Raw genomic sequence first — 21,179 nt, 5'->3', positions numbered from 1 at the left:
AAAAAAAAAAATTATCTATTTTTTACATCATTTTTCCTTTTTTGCACAATGTTTGCATTTTCATCTTGATTTTTGAAAACTTGAACATGGAATTAGAAAAGGGTGCTGGTTGGTTACAACATGAAGGCCGGGGAGTAAAAAAACTGGATGCACTTGACATCTAATCTAGTCTCTCGCGATCAGAGAATCATTAAGAAACTTTCCTTTTGCCCAATCCAGTGTCCACAGGGAAATCATGGGCTCAGAGCTTGGAGCAGGAGAGTGAGGTGTGGCTAATGAGACCGCGTGGAGGGCGGTAAATATCCTGTCTCCTTCGGTCTCTCAGAATGCCCCACCCGGGACCGGAGAGGACATGATTCCTGTCTGTGGAGCCCGACCTCTGCCCAGGGACCAGCCCTAGGCGCCCTCCTGAGATCCTGTCTGTGACACAGCCCAGATCCATCCTCAAGTGTCCAGGAGGGTCTCAGACGCTACATGGAGAAGCCCCTGTCACAGCCCCCACCCAGGTGAGTCTCAGAGCCCAGCAGGCACTTGGGACAGATCCAGGGAAAATGCAAACTGAGAAGTTCTGCCTCAGGTCACAGAGATCAAACCAGGCCCAGGACAAGAGTTTCCCTTGTTCTCTTGCTTGACTGACTCGTCAATTTATAAAGTTACTTAATTTGTGACTCAAAACTGTCCACTGCTCTCAGCAATACAGAGATGGTGCTGACAGTGAAGAGACAGGAAGGAAAATCTGTTAGGACAAGACTGAAGGGGGAGTGGGGGGCTTAACGTGGTTCCAGCAAAGTCAGGACACAGCCAAGTTGAGGCAGCAGGAAATATAGTGTTTAATGGGAAGGGGATACGGGAGTGGACGGGGTGATGATCAGGGCATCTGTGTTGGAGAGATCCAGGGTAATGGGGGCGGATGACCTCACAGAGCAGCTGAGGAGAGGAACAGTGTGTAGTGTTCCCTCACAGCAGGTGCTCACAGAAGTCATCCTTTTTCTTTACTGTCCGTTGGGGGAGACTAAAGAGTTTAACTTTGCAACCACTCTAGCACTGGCCAATCTGCATGGCTTTGCTTGTTAGAATTTTGCTTTTTTCAACTACAAATTGTGCTCATTCTAACAGTTTATTTACTTACAGCCTGAGGTTTTATCTGGTTTTCTTTCAAATATTGAAATAGAATAGGAGCTTTTCACAAAAAATACTTGGCAGTTAATTCCCCCATATATGCAGAGATTGTTGTACAAAATGTTTGAAAGTTTTCAATTTGTGTGTGGGCCTCAGTCGATCCTTTGTGTCCCATGATGTATGTTAAACATAGGCTGTTCTTGCAGTCTTAGTACTAAACCTATCAAACACATTGTGTTCACATCACGTCTGTGTTTCCTCATTACTATGTCTCTTCACTTTTGTGATGTGATCTGTTGTATTTTCATTGATATTAGTTGACATGAAACAGTGTGAAAGTTGGAGACAAACATGTTGACTGGATATATAAATCTACTGTAATATGATGACCCCTGCAGCACTAGCTGACACCTCCTTAATACACAAATTAATATTTATTTTGTCAGAAAATGATTAAGAAATAATCTCTTCACAACTGGGAAGGTTGCAGGGAAGCACTGCTGACTGTCACATGCAGTGGATGTGCAGAACCTTGTTTATTCAGCAGCTTCCAATGTGTGTCCTGAAACAACTTTTTACAACTGTCCCACCCCGGGTCCCTGTAACCAATTCAGTCTGTTTCAGGACCGCACCCAGAAGTGATAGCAGTATCTGTAGTTCCTCGACTTCTATCACGTAGCAGAATGTTCTTAGGTGCCTGTGTGGTGCCTTCTTTCTCTTGACTGGATATCATGTGATATTTTACTATATAGAATGTGTATTGTAACAACACCATATCCTGTGTGTGTGTTACTCATTCCATGTTTTACACGATCCATGTATATTCATTTGGACAGTAAGAGCAATCGTGTACACATATAATACAGCGCATATATTTTTATATCAACATATGTACACATTATGTTCTTTATTTGTCCATTATGGACTTATAGCTGATTTCTACATTTTGCTCACTAAGCAAGGGGTTGCTAATAGCTTTTCAATGTCCTGTGCTCATTTCCTTTGTACATGTATGAACAGATCATGACGGAGCACATAGAAATAGCGCATGTGGGATATGATAGTCTCAGGAATACAGGACATGGAGGAAAGGGACAGACTGTTGTGGCACCAGCAATAAACATGGATCTGCCATATGACCCAGTAATTCAACTCCGAGGCATCTGTCACAAAATTCAAAAATTAATTTGAAATAAAACTGCACTCCAGCGTTTATTGCAGCACTACATATTACAGCTGAAACATCTGAACATATGAACAGAGCAAGAAGATGTAGTATATACACACGGTAGAATACTACTTAGTCATGAAAAAGATAAACATATGCCATTTGTGGCAACATGGATGGAAAGTGAACTCATAATGCTAAGTGAAAATGTGTTTTGAGAATGTTAAATATCAGGTGATGTGATCACTATCTGGAATAAAGTAACTAAATGAACAGATTAAGATAAGGTGGGAATCTGACCCTTGAGGGTTGACCACAGAACTGTACCACCAAGCAGGGAGGGCTGGGGGAAAGGGAAACAGCAAAGAGGGAAGATTGCACAGTGGTCGGTGGTGGTGGAACATGGGTGAGTGGGTGTGGGTGCACTATGGTGGCAATACCTGGCAGTGGTACCCCAATATTCCTTCAGTTACAAATAGATATGAATAAATAAGGATACAGGGCAAGGTTCTTGATATTTAGGTAACCAGTGTCTTAAATTGCAAAGGAAAATAACAACTTTCTGTACAACAGTTCTGGGCAGCTGATTCTTTGAAAAGTAAAACACATCTTACTTTCGCTCTCCATAGCGATTTCCAATTCTCAGCTCTGCCTCAATGAAAAGGACACAAGGCCCTAAGCGCGGATCAGAAAGTGTGTGTGTGGCTGAAATCAGGGAAATAACCATTATTACAGGTAAAGAGAAGCACAGATGAGACATCTGTCCCAGTGAAGCTGTCTTCTGTAATCAAACATTTGGAATTTAGGCGAAATGTGAGGGAAAACATTGTATTTTATGTAGGGATTCAATGACGGATCATTTATGCATGTAATACATAATGTTCACACTTAGGCTCAGCACACGTAACACAATCTACATCTAGAAGATCAGCAAATGTACAACGTCATGTGCAGGGACCTCACTCAGCAGCAGGGTGTCAGGGCCTCCTGCCCACTCTCTCCTCTCACCCCCAAACTGGAGCGCCCCCTCTTGTCACACCCCTGCTTCTGGGGTCTGAAACTGTGCCAGGAATGCTCTGTACTAACATCTTTTTCTGGCTATTTCCCCAAACCCAAATGTTCTTCTCATGCATACATTGTTGCCATGTGATATCTCCTTTATATAAAAAATCCTGGTGACTTCACATTTTTTGTTCAAAGACTCCTAATTGGAAGTGATTATACATGTTTCCTCAAGATTCGACCTCTTCATCCAACTCCACTATTTTACTTAACATTAATAATCACCATAGGAAATATCATTTACCGAGATGACACACATACTTAGAAGAAAACTTGTTTGGGGCTAGGACTTTTCTTTAAAAAAAAAATAGATTTATTAATTATTTATACATAGAAAAATTGGGGTGCAGGCCAGAGGTGCAGGGGGTGAGAAGACTCACCAGAGATAAGAATGGGGAGCAAGACATGTTGAGCTACTGAAAGCCACTGCTTCGGGGAGCAGCGGGGAGACAGGAGAGGTCTGCTGCACCTTGCGGGTCAGCTCCTTGGCTGGGGATCAAACTCAGGCAGTCCTGGTGGTTGCCTGAGACTTAACCCCTAGGACACTAGGGAGGCCCTAGGGCTAGAATTTTTCAATGTAGTCTCACTGCTTTTTCTCCTTGATTCCAACAATATTTGGATAATGTAACTGGTCCAATGTATTTAAAAGAAAATGTTAGGACATTTTCAAAGAAATTTTGACTTGGAAAAATGTTTGGATTAGATGTAAGAATGGCTAATTATTTTCAGCTTCAAGAGAAGGTGAATCATGAATAGCCTTGAAAATTTCAGGTAAATTGGGCCTCCCGGATGGTGCAGGGGGTTAAGCACAGCACTGTCAAGCTATCCTTGTCCACCTCAACATGAGTTTAATCCCTGGCCAGGGAGCTACCCACATGGCACAGCAGACCTCTCCTGTCTCCCCACTGCTCCCATCAGCAGTGGATTTCAGTCAATCTGCCTGATTTGCTCTCTACTCTTGTCTCTGGTGAATCCTCTCACCCCCCCACATCTCTGGCCTGTACCCCAGCACTTGTATGTATAAATATATGAATCTTTAAAAAAAAGAAAATTTTGGGGCCTCCCCTGTTGGCGCAGGCAGTTGAGTGCTGCACTCTGACGTTGTCCGCAGCTTCTGCAGTGCCGGTTCGATCCTGGCCGGCCGGCAAGGGTCCCACATGGCGCAGCAGACCTCTCCTGTCACGCCCGCTGCTCCCCTAAGCACTGTGTTTTGTCAGCCTGCATGTTCTGTTCCCCCTCTGTCTCCAGGGAATCCTCTCACCTCCTGTTCATCTGGCCTGTACGCCTGTTCTTGTATAAATAAATAAATCTTTTTTTTTTAAAGTCTTTTTTTTTTTTAATAGAGGCATGCTTTATTTATTTATTTTACTTGTTTGTTTGTTTGTTTTATACATGCACTGGGTACAGAAGCGCGAGAGGGAGAGAGAATTCACCAGAGCCAGAGCGGGGAGCAGAGCAGGCAGAAGGACCGAAGTACACTGCTGAGGGGAGCAGCGGGCGGCAGGAGAGGTCTGCGCACCATGTGGGACCCTCCTCTGGTGGCCGGGGAGCAGCCGGGGATCGAACCAGTGCCGCAGAGGTCACGGGCAGCTTCGCAACCCAGCGCTCAACCGCTGCACGACCGGGGAGGCCCTAAATAAATAAATCTTTAAAAAAAAAAAAAGAAAGATAATTTCAGATAACAGGTACTATCATGATGAGATGAAATACATTAACTGAATGTATTAAAATAAAATCATGCCATTTAAACTCTTTTTTTATATTATAAATTTTTATTTATTTTTTATATATTTTTACATCGTCCTTCATTATTTTCAATGTATGCTTTCTCATCTCAGTTACAGTCCCCATGAAATTCCCACCATCAATTGACTCGTGTCCCATCACCACAGTCCCTTGTGCTCTTCCTACCCGTTTTGATCCAACTACCTTCTCCCCTCCTGCAGAATGTCTCTAGTTTATAGTTGCTGGTTCATTTTGATTTTCACTTTATTATAAAAACTTTTGTCCCTGATCCCCTTATTTGTATCCTCTACATTCATCCTGTAAGTGAAACCACTCTGTATTTTTCATTTTCTTCTGGCTTATTTCAAGAGCATGATCCTTTCCAGCTCCATCCATGTTGCTGCAAATTGCATGAGTTTATCTTTTTTGATTGCTTAGTAATATTCCATTGTGTATATGTACCACATCTTCTTGATCCAGTTGGCTACTTTGGGGCATTTGGGTTCTTTCCATAGCTTACATACTGTAAATATTGCTGCAATAAACATAGGGGTGCATAGGTGCTTTGGAATAATATTTTTGTGTCCTTTGGGGTAGATACCTAGGAGTGGAATTGCTGGATCATATGGAAGCTCCTTCTTTTAGCATGTTGAGGAAACTCCACACAGCTTTCCATAGTGGTTGGCCACTTTCACTCCCACCAGAAGTGCAAGAGAGTTCCTTTAACAAAAACAAAGAGATGGGCTACTGATTGGGAGAAAATTTTTGCACACAATACTAATGATAAGGCAGAGAACACAAAGATCTACAAAGAGCTGAGGAAACTCAACAAAAATAGAGTCAACAACCCAGTCAAAAAATGGGCAGAGAGAAAAAAAGAGACTTTTCCAAAGAGGAAAAGCACATACCCAGCAGGCATAGAAAAAATATTGAACATTACTTGTAATCAGGGAAATGAAAATCAAACCACAATGAGATACCATCTTACCCCAGTGAGAATGGCACATATGTAAAAAACAAGCAACAACAAATGTTGGTGAGGATGTGGAGACAAACTCATTTCTTGATTTGTGGTTAAGTTGACATCACTTCTGTCTCCATCCCCCAGGCTCACCAGTGACCTGGCGCCAGGAAACCAAACCCACGCCACAGCGTTCACCCTCCTGGGGCTCTCAGAAGAGGCCTCGCTGCAGCCCCTCCTCTTCTGGGCATTCTTGGCCATGTACTTGGTCACGGTCACTGGGAATCTCCTCATCATCCTGGCCATCGTCACGGACCCCCGCCTGCACACCCCCATGTACTTCTTCCTCGCCAACCTGTCCTTTGCCGACGTTGGCTTCACCTCCACCACCATCCCCAAGATGCTGCTGAACATCCAGACGCAGGACAAAGCCATAACCTACGCGGGCTGTCTCAGCCAGATGTTTTTCTCCTTGCACTTTGGAGGACTGGATAACTTCCTCTTGACAGCCATGGCCTATGACCGGTTTGTGGCCATCTGCCATCCCCTGCACTACACGGTCATCATGAACCCCCAGTTCTGTGGCCTCCTGCTTCTTGCATCCTGGGTGGTAAGTCTTCTGGATTCTCTATTACTCAGCTTAATGGTTTTGCGATTGTCCTTTTGCTCACAGCTGCAAATCCCTCACTTCTTCTGTGAACTGAACCAGGTGATCCAGCTTGCCTGCTCTGACACCTTCCTCAATGAGCTGGTGATATATTCAGCAACGGGGATTCTGGGGATCATTCCTCTCAGTGGCATCCTTTACTCTTACTCTAAGATTGTGTCCTCTGTTTTGAAAATCTCCTCAGCGAGCGGCAGGTACAAAGCCTTCTCCACCTGCGGGTCTCACCTCTCCGTGGTCTCCCTGTTCTACGGGACGGGGCTCGGCGTGTACCTCAGCTCTGCTGCTACCCACAACTCCAGGGACAGTGCAATCGCCTCGGTGATGTACACGGTGGTCACCCCCATGCTGAACCCCTTCATCTACAGTCTCAGAAACAGGGACATAAAGCAGGCCCTGGTGAGACTCGTCAGCTGCAGAGCAACCCCAACGTGACGGGGCCGCTTCCTCAGATTGTCTGGTTGGGAGCAGCAGGGCTCACAGTACTTCCTAGTTATTTGTTCTTATTTCACTCTTCAGGTTGGAAAATTCTCAGGTATGATTTTTTTGAAAAGTCGTTATGTGTCCACTTCTCCCTGAGGCTGGGATATTTGGCAGCATTTCCTTATTTTTCCTGTGTCTGTGTCTCATTTCTCTCTGTTTTCCTTATTGGGTGTTTTATAGAACTGGATCCTCATTTCCGAATTTATTTTGTTTGCATTTTAATTCTATTTAAAACACTTTCTGTATCTGTCTTTGTGAACATGCGGAGACTCTTTTTTGTTCTCTCAATACTGTCCATCTCTTTGGTGAGGCGCTCCCATGTTCCTTTATCTTCTTTCTACTGCCTCGCAGCTGCCTGTCTGCCCTGAGTCACCTCCCATAACTCACTGGTGTATTTAATAATGTTTCATTGACTTCGCCGAGACTCCTCTGCTTCTCTCTCCTGTCTATATGAAGCAGAACTTCTGTTCTGCTACTTATTTTATCCTTCTTGTGCTCAGATGTTCCTTGATTTCTAAGTATTTATGTCACCTCATTTCCAGGTATATAGCTGGGGTGCTGTGGGTTCGGTTGATTGTTTCTCTTCTAAATTTCCTTGGCTTCAGGTGGAGACAGTCGTGGGTCTGGGAATTAAATGTTGTCTCAGTTTGTTGAGACGTGAACTCTGTCACCTCCACCCCTTCCTCCACAGAAACTCCAAGTGATCTTCAGTTGTCCTCAACTCCCTCCCCACCTTCTTCTGGTCGCTCCTGCCACGGATTGAGTCTCCTCCTGACTGGAGCTGGGTCTAGTCCACAGGGTTCCATCTTGGACTCAGCTGGCCTGGATACGAAGGGGGCACCTTCGTAGGCTCAGTGTGCCCATTGCACTGCTGTGACCACAGGCAGTGACCACACCACAGCCCCAAGCCCTGCTGTCCACTGAGGGACCCGGGTTGCAAATGCTGTAAGTCTGCTTCAAACTTTACAAGGAGTGCTCTGTTCTCTGCCCCACTGTCCTTTGCTGTGCTCTGGATCCATTTAGAAGCCATCTGGGCTCCCCTGAAAACTCTGATCTCCTCACTCTGGTAGAGGGTGGAGATTTCCTGTTCTGTGCTGGTCACTGAGCTCACAGGGGTCCCTGCCGGAAGAGGAAACACTTATGTAATGTTGGTGGAAGGGAAACTTGTGCATCTGTTATGGAAGCAGTATGGAAATCCCTCAAAATTTAAGAATATAAGTTCCCTATGTTCCAATTGTCTCATTGTGAGCTTTTAGCAGGAAAATACCCCCATAAACACTTATTTAAAGAGTTGTGTGTCACCCGTGTTTACTGCAATGGTATTTACAATAGCCTAGAGGTAGAATGAATCCAACTGATTGATAACAGGACAAAAAGATATGGTTTATGAGATAATGGAATACTATTTGGATATTAAGAAGATGAAATTGCACCATTTGCAACAACAGAAGGGAAACATCAGAATTATCCTTACTGAAATAAGCCAAGCAGAGAAAGTCAAATACCATATGATTTCACTCATATGTGATAAAGAAAACAAACAAACAGATCATGTCCATAAAACAAAATATACTTTTGGACTATGTAAGAATAATTAGTGGCTAACAGCAAGATTGGGGAAGGGATGTGGTTAAATCAGAAAGAGGACAACGGTATAATGAAAGATAAATTTGAACTTTTAGCAGTGAACTAAATGTTGCATATACTCATGTGGATTAATAATCATGTATACCAGAAATATATATAAGGTTATAATGAAACATTACTTCAATTTAACAATTAAAAACTGAACTCAAAAGACATGGAAAGAATTTAATGGGATTGTTCCTTTAATTAATAGCTTTGTATTACAATTAATTTACATTTCTTAGTGAATAATGAGGCTATGATGCATTTTAAAATATAATACAAAATTACTGATTTAGAGTAGCAATAAGAAATTTAGCATATATGCGGCATGGGTCCCTTCATACAGAATACACAGGAGATTAGCAAGATTCAACTGCTTGCTTAAATTATGTTTTAAAAAGATGCCCTTAAGTCTGTTTACTTCCATATAACATTGTGGGAATAACAAACCAATATTCAGATGGATGTTTTCAGAAATAAATGCCTGTATATAGTGTTCATTATTTTAGGATGAGTTCTGTCTATGTCCAGTTTTTAGGGTTTTCAGGATACATAGATGTTGGTTCTCACTCAAACAATAAGCCCATTCAGTTAATGTGGCAGGACATAAACACAAACATATCAGCGGCCTTCCTATATATACACTAACAATAGTTAGAGGACGAAAAAGTTAGAAAATGATCCAATTTACAACGACACCAAACAAATAAAAGTTAAATACCTAGTTAGCAAACTTAACAAAGGATGTGAAGGGCCTGAATTAAGAAAACTATAAGATTCTGTCAAAGAAATAATAATGGCACAAAGAAATAGAAAGTTATTTCTTGTGAAAGGATTGGAAGAATCAATGTGGCCACAATGAACATCCTCCACAAAGCAGTCTACAGAGTCAACACATTCACCTGAATTTTTCAATGGCACATTTTAAGAAATAAAACATACATTACAGAACTTTATATATAACCACAAAAGACCCTGGATAGCAAAGCAACTCTGACAAAAAATGAAAAATCAAATGTCCCTATTACAATAGCATATTTCAAACTACACTATAAAGGTATGATAATTAAAACAATACTGAATAAATAAATGGTCAGGGAACTATAACAGACACAGAGACCAATGGGATAGAATCAAGACCCCAGAAATAAACCAGACTTACAGGAACAGTTACTCTACAAATGTGAGCCAAGAACATACACCAGAGCAAGGAGCCTCTTCAGTAAATGGTATTGGGAAAACTGGGCACACACGCAGAATAATGAAACTAGATGACTCTCTCAAAACACAGAATAATCAATTCAAAATGAATAAAATTTTGATATAAGACCCAAAATTGTAACACATATGAGAAAACTTGGGGAAACACTCTGCAATAAAAATTTCAGATGTGTTTGTGGATTCATCTCCAGCAGCAAGGGAAACAAAGGAGAATATAAATACTTGGGACTATATCAGCCAAATGCTCCGTACAGTAAAAGAAAACAGCACTGCAACACTAACACTGCGTACGTAAGGGAAGGTTATATCTGTACATCATCATTCTGACCATTAATGAAATAACAAGTAACTGGGCTGTTGAGTGTCTTCCTCTCCTGTTCCACACCCAAAGAGACATGTCAAGTCCAACGTGAGGTGCCCAGCTGGTTAGGGGACATCTGGTGGATGGAGAGAGGCTGTTAGTCCAAGCCCAGAGAGCCATTAGGTGGCCTGACGTAACACTGAGTTATTTCCCAGAATGTGTCTAACTTGCATAGACCTGGTAAAGGTGTGAGAACATCCCTGTTGAGTTGTGTGGCCACACAGTGGACATTAAAGACAGGAAAGTTAAGGAAAGTCGATCGTCTCCTAAAGAGGAACTTTCAGTACTGAGACGAGTCTGTCACAGGTCACTACGATCCCTTCTCTGGCTGCTAGAAACCAATCGGAGACCCTCACTTGGACATCCTTGTCATGTCTGCTCCTGCCTCCTCGGGGCTGTCATGGATCTTGCATTGGCTGTGAAATACGGGCACGATTTAGAGGTTGCTCTGACAACTCAAAACTGCGGCTGGAGATGAGGATGGTGACCTGAGAGGATAGTGACGCCCGTGACAGGAGAGGACTTCTGTTGGAGCCGCCCCCGAGCTGGCAGCGGTGTGGGGTGTTAGCACTTCCCCGTGCTGCTAAGTACTTGGGGGAATGAGGAGGTGCACGGGCTTCCGAGTGAGGGTGGCATTTACAAAATCTTTACTCTTTGGCCCTGCATATTTAGCTAGTTAGGAACACCGTTGTTTCCTTCTGGAGATTCAAACATAAGGCTACTGCAGTCACATCACAATAAAATAAAAAAAAAAGAGGTTCTTATTTACTTTTGCAAGAGTGCCATGAACACAAGGAGTGTGGTGTCTAAGGTTTTATATAGAGGAACTCGGTTATCTGCTGTCAGAGAGGAATAGCATTATTGGACATATAGGGGGTGTCTGTGCCCCCAACACATTTGTGCCTTGATGATCCAGGACAACAAGTCAAGATGGTTCCTGGGGACACACATTTAGAAAACTGAACACAGAGTGACAATAGAGTTCTGGTTGGTGACATCTCTGGGGAGTGCAGGGGTTCATGCAAAAGGAGTAATGACAACTGGATGCACTTGACATCTAATCTAGTCTCTCGGGATCAGAGAATCATTAAGAAACTTTCCTTTGTCCAGTGCAGTGTCCACAGGGAAATCATGAGCTCAGAGCTTGGGGCAGGAGAGTGAGGTGTGGCTAATGAGACTGTGTGGAGGGCGGTAAATATCCTGTCTCCCTCGGTCCCTCAGACTGTCCAACCCGGGACCGGAGAGGACATGATTCCTGTCTGTGGAGCCCGACCTCTGCCCAGGGACCAGCCCTTGGCGCCCTCCTGAGATCCTGTCTGTGACACAGCCCAGATCCATCCTCAAGCGTCCAGGAGGGACTCAGACGGCTACATGGAGAAGCCCCCCTCACAGCCCCCACCCAGGTGAGTCTCAGAGCCCAGCAGGCACTTGTGACAGATTCAGGGAAAATGCAAACTGAGAAGTTCTGCCTCAGGTCACAGAGATCAAACCAGGCCCAGGGACAAGAGGTTCCCTTGTTCTCTTGCTTGACTGTTCATCATTATAATTAATTTACTTAATTTGAGACTCAAAACTGTCCACTGCTCTCAACAATACAGAGATTTTGCTGACAGTGAAGAGACAGGAAGGAAAATCTGTTAGGATGAGCCTGAAGGGGGGGTGGGGGGCATAAATGGTTCCAGCAACGTTAGGACCAGCCAAGAAGGTCTGGAGTTAAGGCAGCAGGAAAATAAAGTATTAAATGTGATGGGGTCGGCACTGAAGTGAGGGGCTCAGTTTTAGGATGGGGTGTGTGAGCAGGTGATCTGTATTAGAAAGAGCCAGACTAATGGAGGCAGATGACCTCACAGAGCAACTGAGGAGAGGATGTGTATAAGAGACAGCGTGTAGTGTGTCCACTATATGAGTTGTTCACACAAGTAATATTTTTTCTTCTATGTCAGTTGGGGGAGACTAAGGAGTTTTACTGCAACCACTCTATTTCCGGCAAATCTGCATAGTTTTCCTTGTTAGAATTTTGCTTTTTCAATTACAAATTGTGCTCATTCCTACAATTTATTTATGTAGGGCTCGGATTTTTATTCTGATTTGTTATTCAAATACTCAAACAGAATTGGAGTTTTTCAAAATAAGTGTTTTGCACTTAATTCTCCCACATATACACAGGCTTGTGGGCAAAATGTTGAAAAGCTTTCCATTTTGTGTGGGCCTCAGACGATCTACTGTGTCCCACTATGTATTGAAACATCGGCTGTTTCTTGCATTCTTAGCGGTAATAATAAATTACACACATTGTGTTCACGTCACATCTGCTTTCCCTCATTACTATGCCTCCTCACTTTTGTGATTCCAAAAGTGAGGAGACATTGAGATTTGATTGACATGAAACAATGTGAATGTTGGAGAAAAACATGTTGATTTCATATATTTATATATTGCAATATGATGACCCCTGGAGCACTAGCTGACACCTCCATCTATACACACAATTAATATTTATGTTTGTCACAAAATTATTAAGAAGTAATCTCCTGATAACTTTGAATGTGGTAAGAAAATACTGTTGACTCTGTCACAATGGGGTAGATTCCAGAACCTTATTCACCCACCAGTTTCAAGTTTGTGTCCTCAAACAGCCTCTTCCAAATTCCCCACTCTGGTCCATGGAAGCTATTTAAGTCTGTTTTAGGAGCACACACAGAAGTGATGTGCAGTGTTTGTAGTTCTCTGACTTGTGTCACGTGGCACAATGTTCTTAGGTGCTCGGGTTGTCACAAAGGGCAGGGTGTCCTTCCTTCTCTTGACTGGATATTATTTGATATTTTACTATATAGAATGTATTATAACAAAACACTTTCCTGTGTGTGTATTATACATCACATGTTTTAGATAATCCATGTATATTCATTGGACAATTAAGAGCAACTGTATACATGTATTGTGAATATACTTTTATATCTATACATGTACACATTATTTTCTTTATTCATCCACTGATAGACTCATAGGTTTTTTCCTAACTTTTGGCTCAATAAACGGGGTGTGGATAGCTTTTCGATGTCCTGTTTTCATTGCCTTTGTACATGTATGAACAGATCACGGGGGAGTCTATTTTGTTATTTTGAGGTGCCTCTGTTTGCTTATCCACTGTGGCTGCAGCAGTATATTAGTCCACGACAGCATCTAGGGTTCTCTGCAACCCACTCCCACTTTGGTCATCTCCCTGGGAGCTCTGTCAGCAGCTGTGAGGTGACAGCTCCTGGTGTGATTTGCATTTCCCTGGTTAGGGCTCTTGAGCACCTCCTCATGTGCTTGCTGACCATCTAGGTGTCTCCTCTGGAAAACACATATTTAGGAGAAACATCACCAAACTCCTCAATAAATTAAGACCCTGACACTTGTGCTATTAAACACTATTGTATTCATTCATCTATTCATTTATCTCCCAATAAGCTTATTCCAGTCAGAGTTGAGGGTAACTGGGGCCTGCCAGGAGGCAGACCGTGCAAAGGAACTGACCCTGACAGGATGATGCTCAGATGCAGGGCAGTGGGCCACACTTGCCTTGCGGGGGAGGGAAGCCTTGTCCAGCCCTTACAGAGAGCAGTGAGGACGTGTCTCAGTAAACCTGGGTCTGCACCATGACCCAGTAATTACACTCAGGCATTCATCCTAAAAATTCAAAAAAATAATTTGAAAGAAAACTTGTTCTTCCATGTTTATGGCAGCGCTACATATTATAGCTGAAACATCCTAACATATGAGTAGATCAAGAAGATATAGTATATACACGCCATGGATACTACTGAGCAATCAAAAAAGATAAGCTATGCCACTTGTGGGAACATGGATGGAGCTTGAAGTCATAATGCTAGGGGAAATAAGTCATGAGAAAGATAAATATCAGATGGTGTGACTGATATGTGGAATAAAAGTAACTAACAGATTAAGACAAGCTGGGAATCTAAGCCTTGATGGCTGACTACAGAGCTGAGATACCAAGGGGGGAAGCCAGGGGAAGCAGAACAGGTGGGAAGGAAGCACAATGGTCTGAGGTGGTGGAATATGAGTGAGTGGGTGTGGGTGCACTATGGTGGCAATACCTGGTGGGGATTCCCCGGATTCTCTCAGTTACAAATAAATACAAATAAATAAAGGTACAGGCCAAAGTTCTTAGTTTTTAGGCATCCAGTGTCTTAAAATGCAGAGGAAAATAACAACTTTCTTTAATACATTTCTGGAGAGCTGATTCTTGGCAAAGGAAACCACTTCCTATTTTCGTTGTCCGTAGTGATGTGATTTCCAATTCTCACCTCAGCCTCAATGCACAGGAGAAAATGCCCTAATTGTGGATCAGAAAGGGTGTTGTGTGTGTGTGAGTGTGTGTGTGTGTGTGAGTGTGGGGGTGTGTGGGGGTGTGTGGCAAAATAAGGGAAATAACCCCTTATGACAGGTAAAGTGAAGCGCATTAGACATTTGTCCCAAGTTGAAGCTGTCTTCTATAATCAAATACTCAGAATTGAGATGAAATATAAGGAAAGGAAAGGACATTATAGTTTATGGAAAGATTAAATTATGGAAAATTTACAGGTGTAATACATAACACTCACACTAGGTACAGCACATGTAACACGATCTACACTGTAGAAACACAGCAAATATACAATGTCTCATGTGGGAACTTCCAAGGCATCAGGAGGTCGGGGCCTCCTGCCAACCTCTCTCATCCCACCCCTACCTGGAGGGCCCCCACCTGTCAACCCCAACTTCTGCTTCTGTAACACTGCCAGGAACCTCCTGTACTGACATCTTTTTTCTGGTATTTCCCCAAAGCCAAGTGTTCTTTTCATGCATATATTTATTGTTGCCACGTGATATGGCCTTCACATAAAAAATCTCGTTGAACATTTTTTCATATGCCTGTTGGCCATTTGCATTTCCGCTTCAGAGAAGTTCCTTTTTAGCTCGTTTGCCCATTTTTTGACTGGATTATTTTCTTTGTTGTTGTTGAGTCTCATCAGCTCTTTGCAGATTTTTGTGATCAGTCCTTTATCATTAGTGTTGGGTGCAAAAATGTTCTCCCAGTCGGTGGGGTTTCTCTTTGTTTTTGTTATTGTCTCTTTTGCTGTGCAGAAGCTCTTTAATTTCATGTAATTCCAGCTGTTGATCTTTGCCTTCACTATCACTGCCTTAGGTGATTTGTCTGTAAAGATGTCTTTGATGTGAATATCACGTAGTGTTTCACCTAGATTTCCTTCTATGTATTTTATGGTTTCAGGTCTTATGTCTAGTTATTTAATCAGGGAAATGCAAATCAAAACTACCATGAGATACCATCTTACACCAGTGAGAATGGCACATATTAAAAAAACTAGCAACAACAAATGTTGGCGAGGGTGTGGAGAAAAAGGAACTCTCCTGCACTGCTGGGGGGAGTGCAAACTGGTCCAACCACTGTGGAGAGCTGTGTGGAGATTTCTGGACCTACTAAACATAGAGCTGCCATGTGATCCAGCAATTCCACTCCTAGGTATTTACCCAAAGGACACAGAAACATCAATTCCAAAGAACACCTGCACCCCTATGTTTAAAGCAGCACTGTTTACAATAGCTAAGCTTTGGAAACAACCCAAATGCCCAAAAGTAGATGCCTGGATCAAGAAGATGTGGTCCATATACACCATGGAATATTACTCAGCATTCAAAAAAGATAAACACATGCAATTTGCAGCAACATGGATGGCGCTGGAAGGGATCATGCTCAGCAAAATAAGCCAGAAAGAAAAATAAAAATACTGGATGGTCTCACTCATAGCAGGAATCTAGAAAACTTAAATAAGGGACCAGGAAAATGAATAACTATAAGAAAGTGAAAATCAAAATCAACAAAAAACTATGAACCAGAGACACTCTATGGGGGGTAGGGGGCGGGAGGGAAGGGATTGGGGTCAAAATAAGGGGGTTGCAATTGTATGGGGAATATAAAAATAAAATTTATTATTTGAAAAAAAATCTCGTTGATTTCAGATTTTTTTGTTTAAAGTCTCCTTATTGGAAGAGATTATACAAGTTTCCTCCTGAGTCTACCTCTTCATCCAACTCCATTATTTTACTTAAAAATAATAATCACCATATGAATATTATTTAATGAGACCACACATATACTTAGAAGAAAACTTTGTTGTGGCTAGGATATTTTGGAGTTTTTTTAATTTCTTTTTTTTTTAATATTTATGCATAGAAGACCTGGGGTGTAGGCAAGAGGAGCAGGGGGTGAGAGGACGCACCAGAGACAAGACTAGGGAGCAAGACAGGCGGATCTACTGAAAAACACTGCTGAGGGGATCAGCAGGGAGAGAGGAGAGGTCTGCTGCACCATGTGGGTCATCTCCCTGGCTGGAGATCAAACGCAGGATGCCTGGGTGATAGCCTGAGACTTACCCCCAGGCCATAAGGGAGGCCCTAGGGCTAGGATTTTTCTGCTTTCTCTCCATGATTCCAACAATATTTGGAAAATATCATGGTAAAGCCTATTTAAAAGAAAATCTCAGAAATTTTTCAAAGAAAATTTTGAATTGGAAAATGTTTGCATTGGTTTTCAGAATAGCTAATTATTTTCAGCAGGAGGAGAAGATGGGCCATTCAAACGCCTTGAAAATTCAGGTAAGAGGCACTAGCTCTATAAATGTAATTTATTAACTGAATGTTTTAAAATGAAATCACCCCATTTAAACTCATTCCTTGATTGCTCTGCTGTGGTTAAGTTTACATCACTTCTCCAACCCCCAGGCTCACCAGCGACCTGGTGCCAGGAAACCAAACCCACGCCACAGCGTTCACCCTCCTGGGGCTCTCAGAAGAGGCCTCGCTGCAGCCCCTCCTCTTCTGGGCATTCTTGTCCATGTATTTGGTCATGTTCACTGGGAATCTCCTCATCATCCTGGCCATCATCACGGACCCCCACCTGCACACCCCCATGTACTTCTTCCTCGCCAACCTGTCCTTTGCCGACATCGGCTTCACCTCCACCACCGTCCCCAAGATGCTGCTGAACATCCAAACTCGGAACAAAGACATAACCTACGTGGGCTGTCTCAGCCAGATGTTTTTCTTCACATTTTATGTAGGTGTAGACAATTTCCTCTTGACAGCCATGGCCTATGACCGGTTTGTGGCCATCTGCCATCCCCTGCACTACATGGTCATCATGAACCCCAAGTTCTGTGGCCTCCTGCTTCTTGCATCCTGGGTGTTAAGTCTTCTGCATGCTCTATTACACAGCTTAATGGTTTTGCGACTGTCCTTTTGCTCAAAGGTGCAAATCCCTCACTTCTTCTGTGAACTGAACCAGGTGGTCCAGCTTGCCTGTTCTGACACCTTCCTCAATGAGCTGGTGATGTATTTAGCAGTGGGGGTTGTGGCGATGATGCCTCTCAGTGGCATCCTTTTGTTCTACTCTAAGATTGTGTCCTCTGTTTTGAAAATCTCCTCAGCGAGCGGCAGGTACAAAGCCTTCTCTACCTGCGGGTCTCACCTCTCCGTGGTCTCCCTGTTCTACGGGACGGCGCTCGGCGTGTACCTCAGCTCTGCTGCTACCCACGACTCCAGGGACAGTGCAACAGCCTCGGTGATGTACACGGTGGTCACCCCCATGCTGAACCCCTTCATCTACAGTCTCAGAAACAAGGACATAAAGCAGGCCCTGGGGAGACTCTTAAAAAGCAGAGCAGCCCCAACGTGACAGGGGCTGTTTCCTCAGATTGTCTGGTCGGGAGCAGCAGGCCTCACAGTCCGTGGACTGAGTCATGATCCTTTCATCAGGTAGTAATAATCTGTGGTTTTTCCTACGTGTAGTTTGATACCAGTTTTCTATACATTATGAATGTGTTTTCCGTATTTCCTTAATTATTTTTTACTGTTCTGTGTACTGGGTTCTGTATTACCAAAAGCATCATAAGAGTGAATTTTTCTTTATTAAAATGTTTAAAGGAGGAAATTGGGTACCTCCAAAATAATAGAAAGAAATGGAGGAAAAATGTACAACTGTATCATGTAAAAACAAGCAATTTATGATTATTTGCAGAAAAATCTTGTCATATCAAACTATCCACGAGCGTCCAGGGGTAATCCTCAGCTGTCCCTACTTCCGTAAACTTCCTTCCTTCCTTTCAGTGCTTTGTCGTTGACCCATAATATTCCTGGTGATGTCATTTTGCTCAGGATTTTTGTTTAATTTTTTCTTTCTCGTAGAAGAACCCTATTTCAGCTTTTATTTCAGAGTTGATGGTGATCAACTCCATGGGCTTCTCTGCCTGGGGAAGCTTTTATTCATGTTCATATTTAAAAAATTCTGCAGGGTGAGTATTCTTGGCAGGAAGTCCTTGTGTTTAGGATTATGAGCACTTCCTTCCTCTCCTGTCCTGGAGGGTGACTGGGGAAAAATCTGAGGAAAACCTAATTTAGATGCATTTTCAATTCTCTCTTTTTTTCAGGTGTTCTATAAATTCTTCTCCTTTTTCTGACTTTTTATAATTCAAAGGTGGGATGTCACAGTGAAGGTCATTTTCACTTTGAAATTTGGGTATTATCACTACATCCTGCACATTCATGCTTCTTTCATTCTTTAGGTCTGGAAAATTGTCAGCTGTGATTATTTTGAAAAGCATCACTCCTCTCTTGCCTCTTCATCTTCTGGGTCATCCACTATTCTTACGTGTCCACTCTTCTCTGAGTCTGACATTCTTTGTAGCATTTCCTTATTTGTCCTATGTCTGTCTTATTTCTCTCTGTTTTCCTAATTGGCTGATTTCTACACTTGGACCCCATATTTCTGAAGTGATTTGTGTTCTCTTAATATTGTCCAGTTCTTTGGTGATGACTCTCAGGTGCTTTTATTTACTTTCCAAGGTCTCGCAGCTGCCCGTCTGCCCTGAGTCACCTCCCATAATTCATGGGTATATTTAATGTTGTTGCTCCAAGTCACTGAGAAGCCTCTGCTTCTCTCTCCTGTATTTATGAGCCAGAACTTCTGTTCTGTTACTTTTTCTTCCTTCTGTGCTTGATGTTCCTTGATATCTAAGTATTTCTGTCACCTCAATTCCAGTTTTAGAGCTGGAGTGCTGGGGGTCAGTTTTGATTGTTTCTCTTCTAGTTTACCTTGGGGTGAGGTGGGCAGTGAGGAGTCTGGGACTTAAATGTTGTCTCAGTTTGTTGAGAAGTGAACTCTGTCACCTCCACCTCCTCCCCTTTGTCCATTGAAGCTCCAATTGGTCCTCAGTTGTCCTCACCTCCCTCCACACCTCTTTATAGTTGTTTCTGCCATGGATTGAGTCTCCTGGTGACTGGAGCTTGGTCGAGTCCACTGGGTTCCATTTCTGGACTCAGCTAGCCTGGATATGAAGGGGCCACCTTCGTGGGCTGTGTGCCCATTGCACCGCTGTGGCCACTGAAAATGACCCTAGGCAATGACCACCACAGCCACCAGCCCTGCTGTCCACTGAGGGACACTGGTTGCAAATGCTGCAAGTCTGCTTGATACTTTGCAAAGAAGTGCTGTGTTCTCTGTCCCACCGTCCTTCTCTCTGTTCTGGAATCCATTATGAAGTCATCTGGGCTCCCCTGGAAACTCTGATCTCCTCACTCTGGTTAGAGGGTGGAAGTTTCCTTTCTTGTGCTGGTCACTTGAGCTCACAGGGTCCCAGGACAGAAGAGGAAACACTTATGTAATGTTGATGTAAACTTGTGCATCTGTTATGGAAATCTTTATGTAATTCCCTCAACAATTTAAGAATATAAATTCCCTGTGATCCATTTGTGTCATTTCTGAGTATTATCTGGAAAATACACACAAAAATCACTAATTGAAGAGTTGTGTGCCTCCCATGTTCACTGCAGTGGTTTTTACAATGGCCAAGGTAGAAACAATCCAAGTGATAAACAGAGGACAAGAGATGTGGTACATGTAGATAATGGAATACTATTTAGGTATTAAAAAGATCACATTGTGCCACTTGCAACAACAGAAGGATAACAACAGAATTATCCTTATTGAAATAAGCCAAACAGAGATAGCCAAATACCACATGATTTCACTCATATGAGATTAAGAAAACAAATAAACAGATCATGTCAATAAAACGAAATATACTTTTGGGCTACATGAGAACAATTAGTGGCGAACAGAAAGATGGGAGAAGGGAGATGGTTAATCAGAAACCGAGGACAATGGTATAATGAGAGATAAAGTTAAACATTTAGTAGGGAACTTTATGTCACGTATACATACGTTGATTAATATTCATGCATACCTGAAATTTATATAATGATATAATGCAAGGTTACTTCAATTTAAAAATAAAAGGCGGGCCTCCCCGGTGGTGCAGTGGTTGCGTGCTGGGTTGTGAAGCTGCCTGCAGCCTCTGCAGCGCCGGTTCAATCCCCGGCTGCTCCCCGGCCACCAGAGGAGGGTCCCACATGGCGCGCAGACCTCTCCTGCCGCCCGCTGCTCCCCTCAGCAGTGTACTTCGGTCCTTCTGCCTGCTCTGCTCCCCGCTCTGGCTCTGGTGAATTCTCTCACCCTCCCGCGCTTCTGACTGTACCCAGTGCATGTATAAACAAACAAACAAACAAACAAACAAATAAATAAATAAATAGAAATACATGCCTCTCAAAAAAAAAAGTTAAAAAAAAATGAAAATAAAAAATAAAAGGCTAAACTCAAAGGAAATGGAAAATAATTTAATGGGAGTATCTCCTTTAATAATTAGCATCATGTTAAAATTTACTA

General features: G+C 42.8%; 2 protein-coding genes across 2 annotated transcripts; both read left to right on the top strand.

Annotated features, from left to right (window-relative positions):
* The first annotated feature begins 474 nt into the window (after positions 1–474).
* On the top strand, positions 475–7,134 carry LOC119240306 (olfactory receptor 7A17-like). The gene is made up of 2 exons (XM_054692924.1): positions 475–506; positions 6,183–7,134. Exons 1-2 carry the CDS (start codon positions 475–477, stop codon positions 7,132–7,134), a joined length of 984 nt encoding a protein of 327 aa, XP_054548899.1.
* A 4,630-nt stretch (positions 7,135–11,764) lies between these two features.
* Positions 11,765–18,165, top strand: LOC119240305 (olfactory receptor 7A10-like). Its single transcript, XM_037504660.1, has 2 exons — positions 11,765–11,796; positions 17,183–18,165. The coding sequence occupies exons 1-2, from the start codon at positions 11,765–11,767 to the stop codon at positions 18,132–18,134; spliced, it is 984 nt and encodes a 327-aa protein (XP_037360557.1). The 3' UTR covers positions 18,135–18,165.
* The last annotated feature ends 3,014 nt before the right edge of the window (positions 18,166–21,179 follow it).

The sequence above is a fragment of the Talpa occidentalis genome, unplaced genomic scaffold (assembly GCF_014898055.3).
Source record: "Talpa occidentalis isolate TD23 unplaced genomic scaffold, MPIMG_talOcc4v2.1 talOcc4.12, whole genome shotgun sequence".
Lineage (NCBI taxonomy): Eukaryota > Metazoa > Chordata > Mammalia > Eulipotyphla > Talpidae > Talpa > Talpa occidentalis.
This window is presented reverse-complemented; position numbering and strand designations above follow the sequence as displayed.

What these genes read in the sequence shown, in the direction of transcription:
- LOC119240306 (XM_054692924.1), top strand. Translation starts at nt 475, where the DNA reads ATGGAGAAGCCCCTGTCACAGCCCCCACCCAG. An exon ending in CTGTCACAGCCCCCACCCAG is followed by an intron (nt 507 to 6,182) that starts GTGAGTCTCAGA and finishes TCCATCCCCCAG; the next exon opens with GCTCACCAGTGACCTGGCGC.
- LOC119240305 (XM_037504660.1), top strand. Translation starts at nt 11,765, where the DNA reads ATGGAGAAGCCCCCCTCACAGCCCCCACCCAG. An exon ending in CCCTCACAGCCCCCACCCAG is followed by an intron (nt 11,797 to 17,182) that starts GTGAGTCTCAGA and finishes TCCAACCCCCAG; the next exon opens with GCTCACCAGCGACCTGGTGC.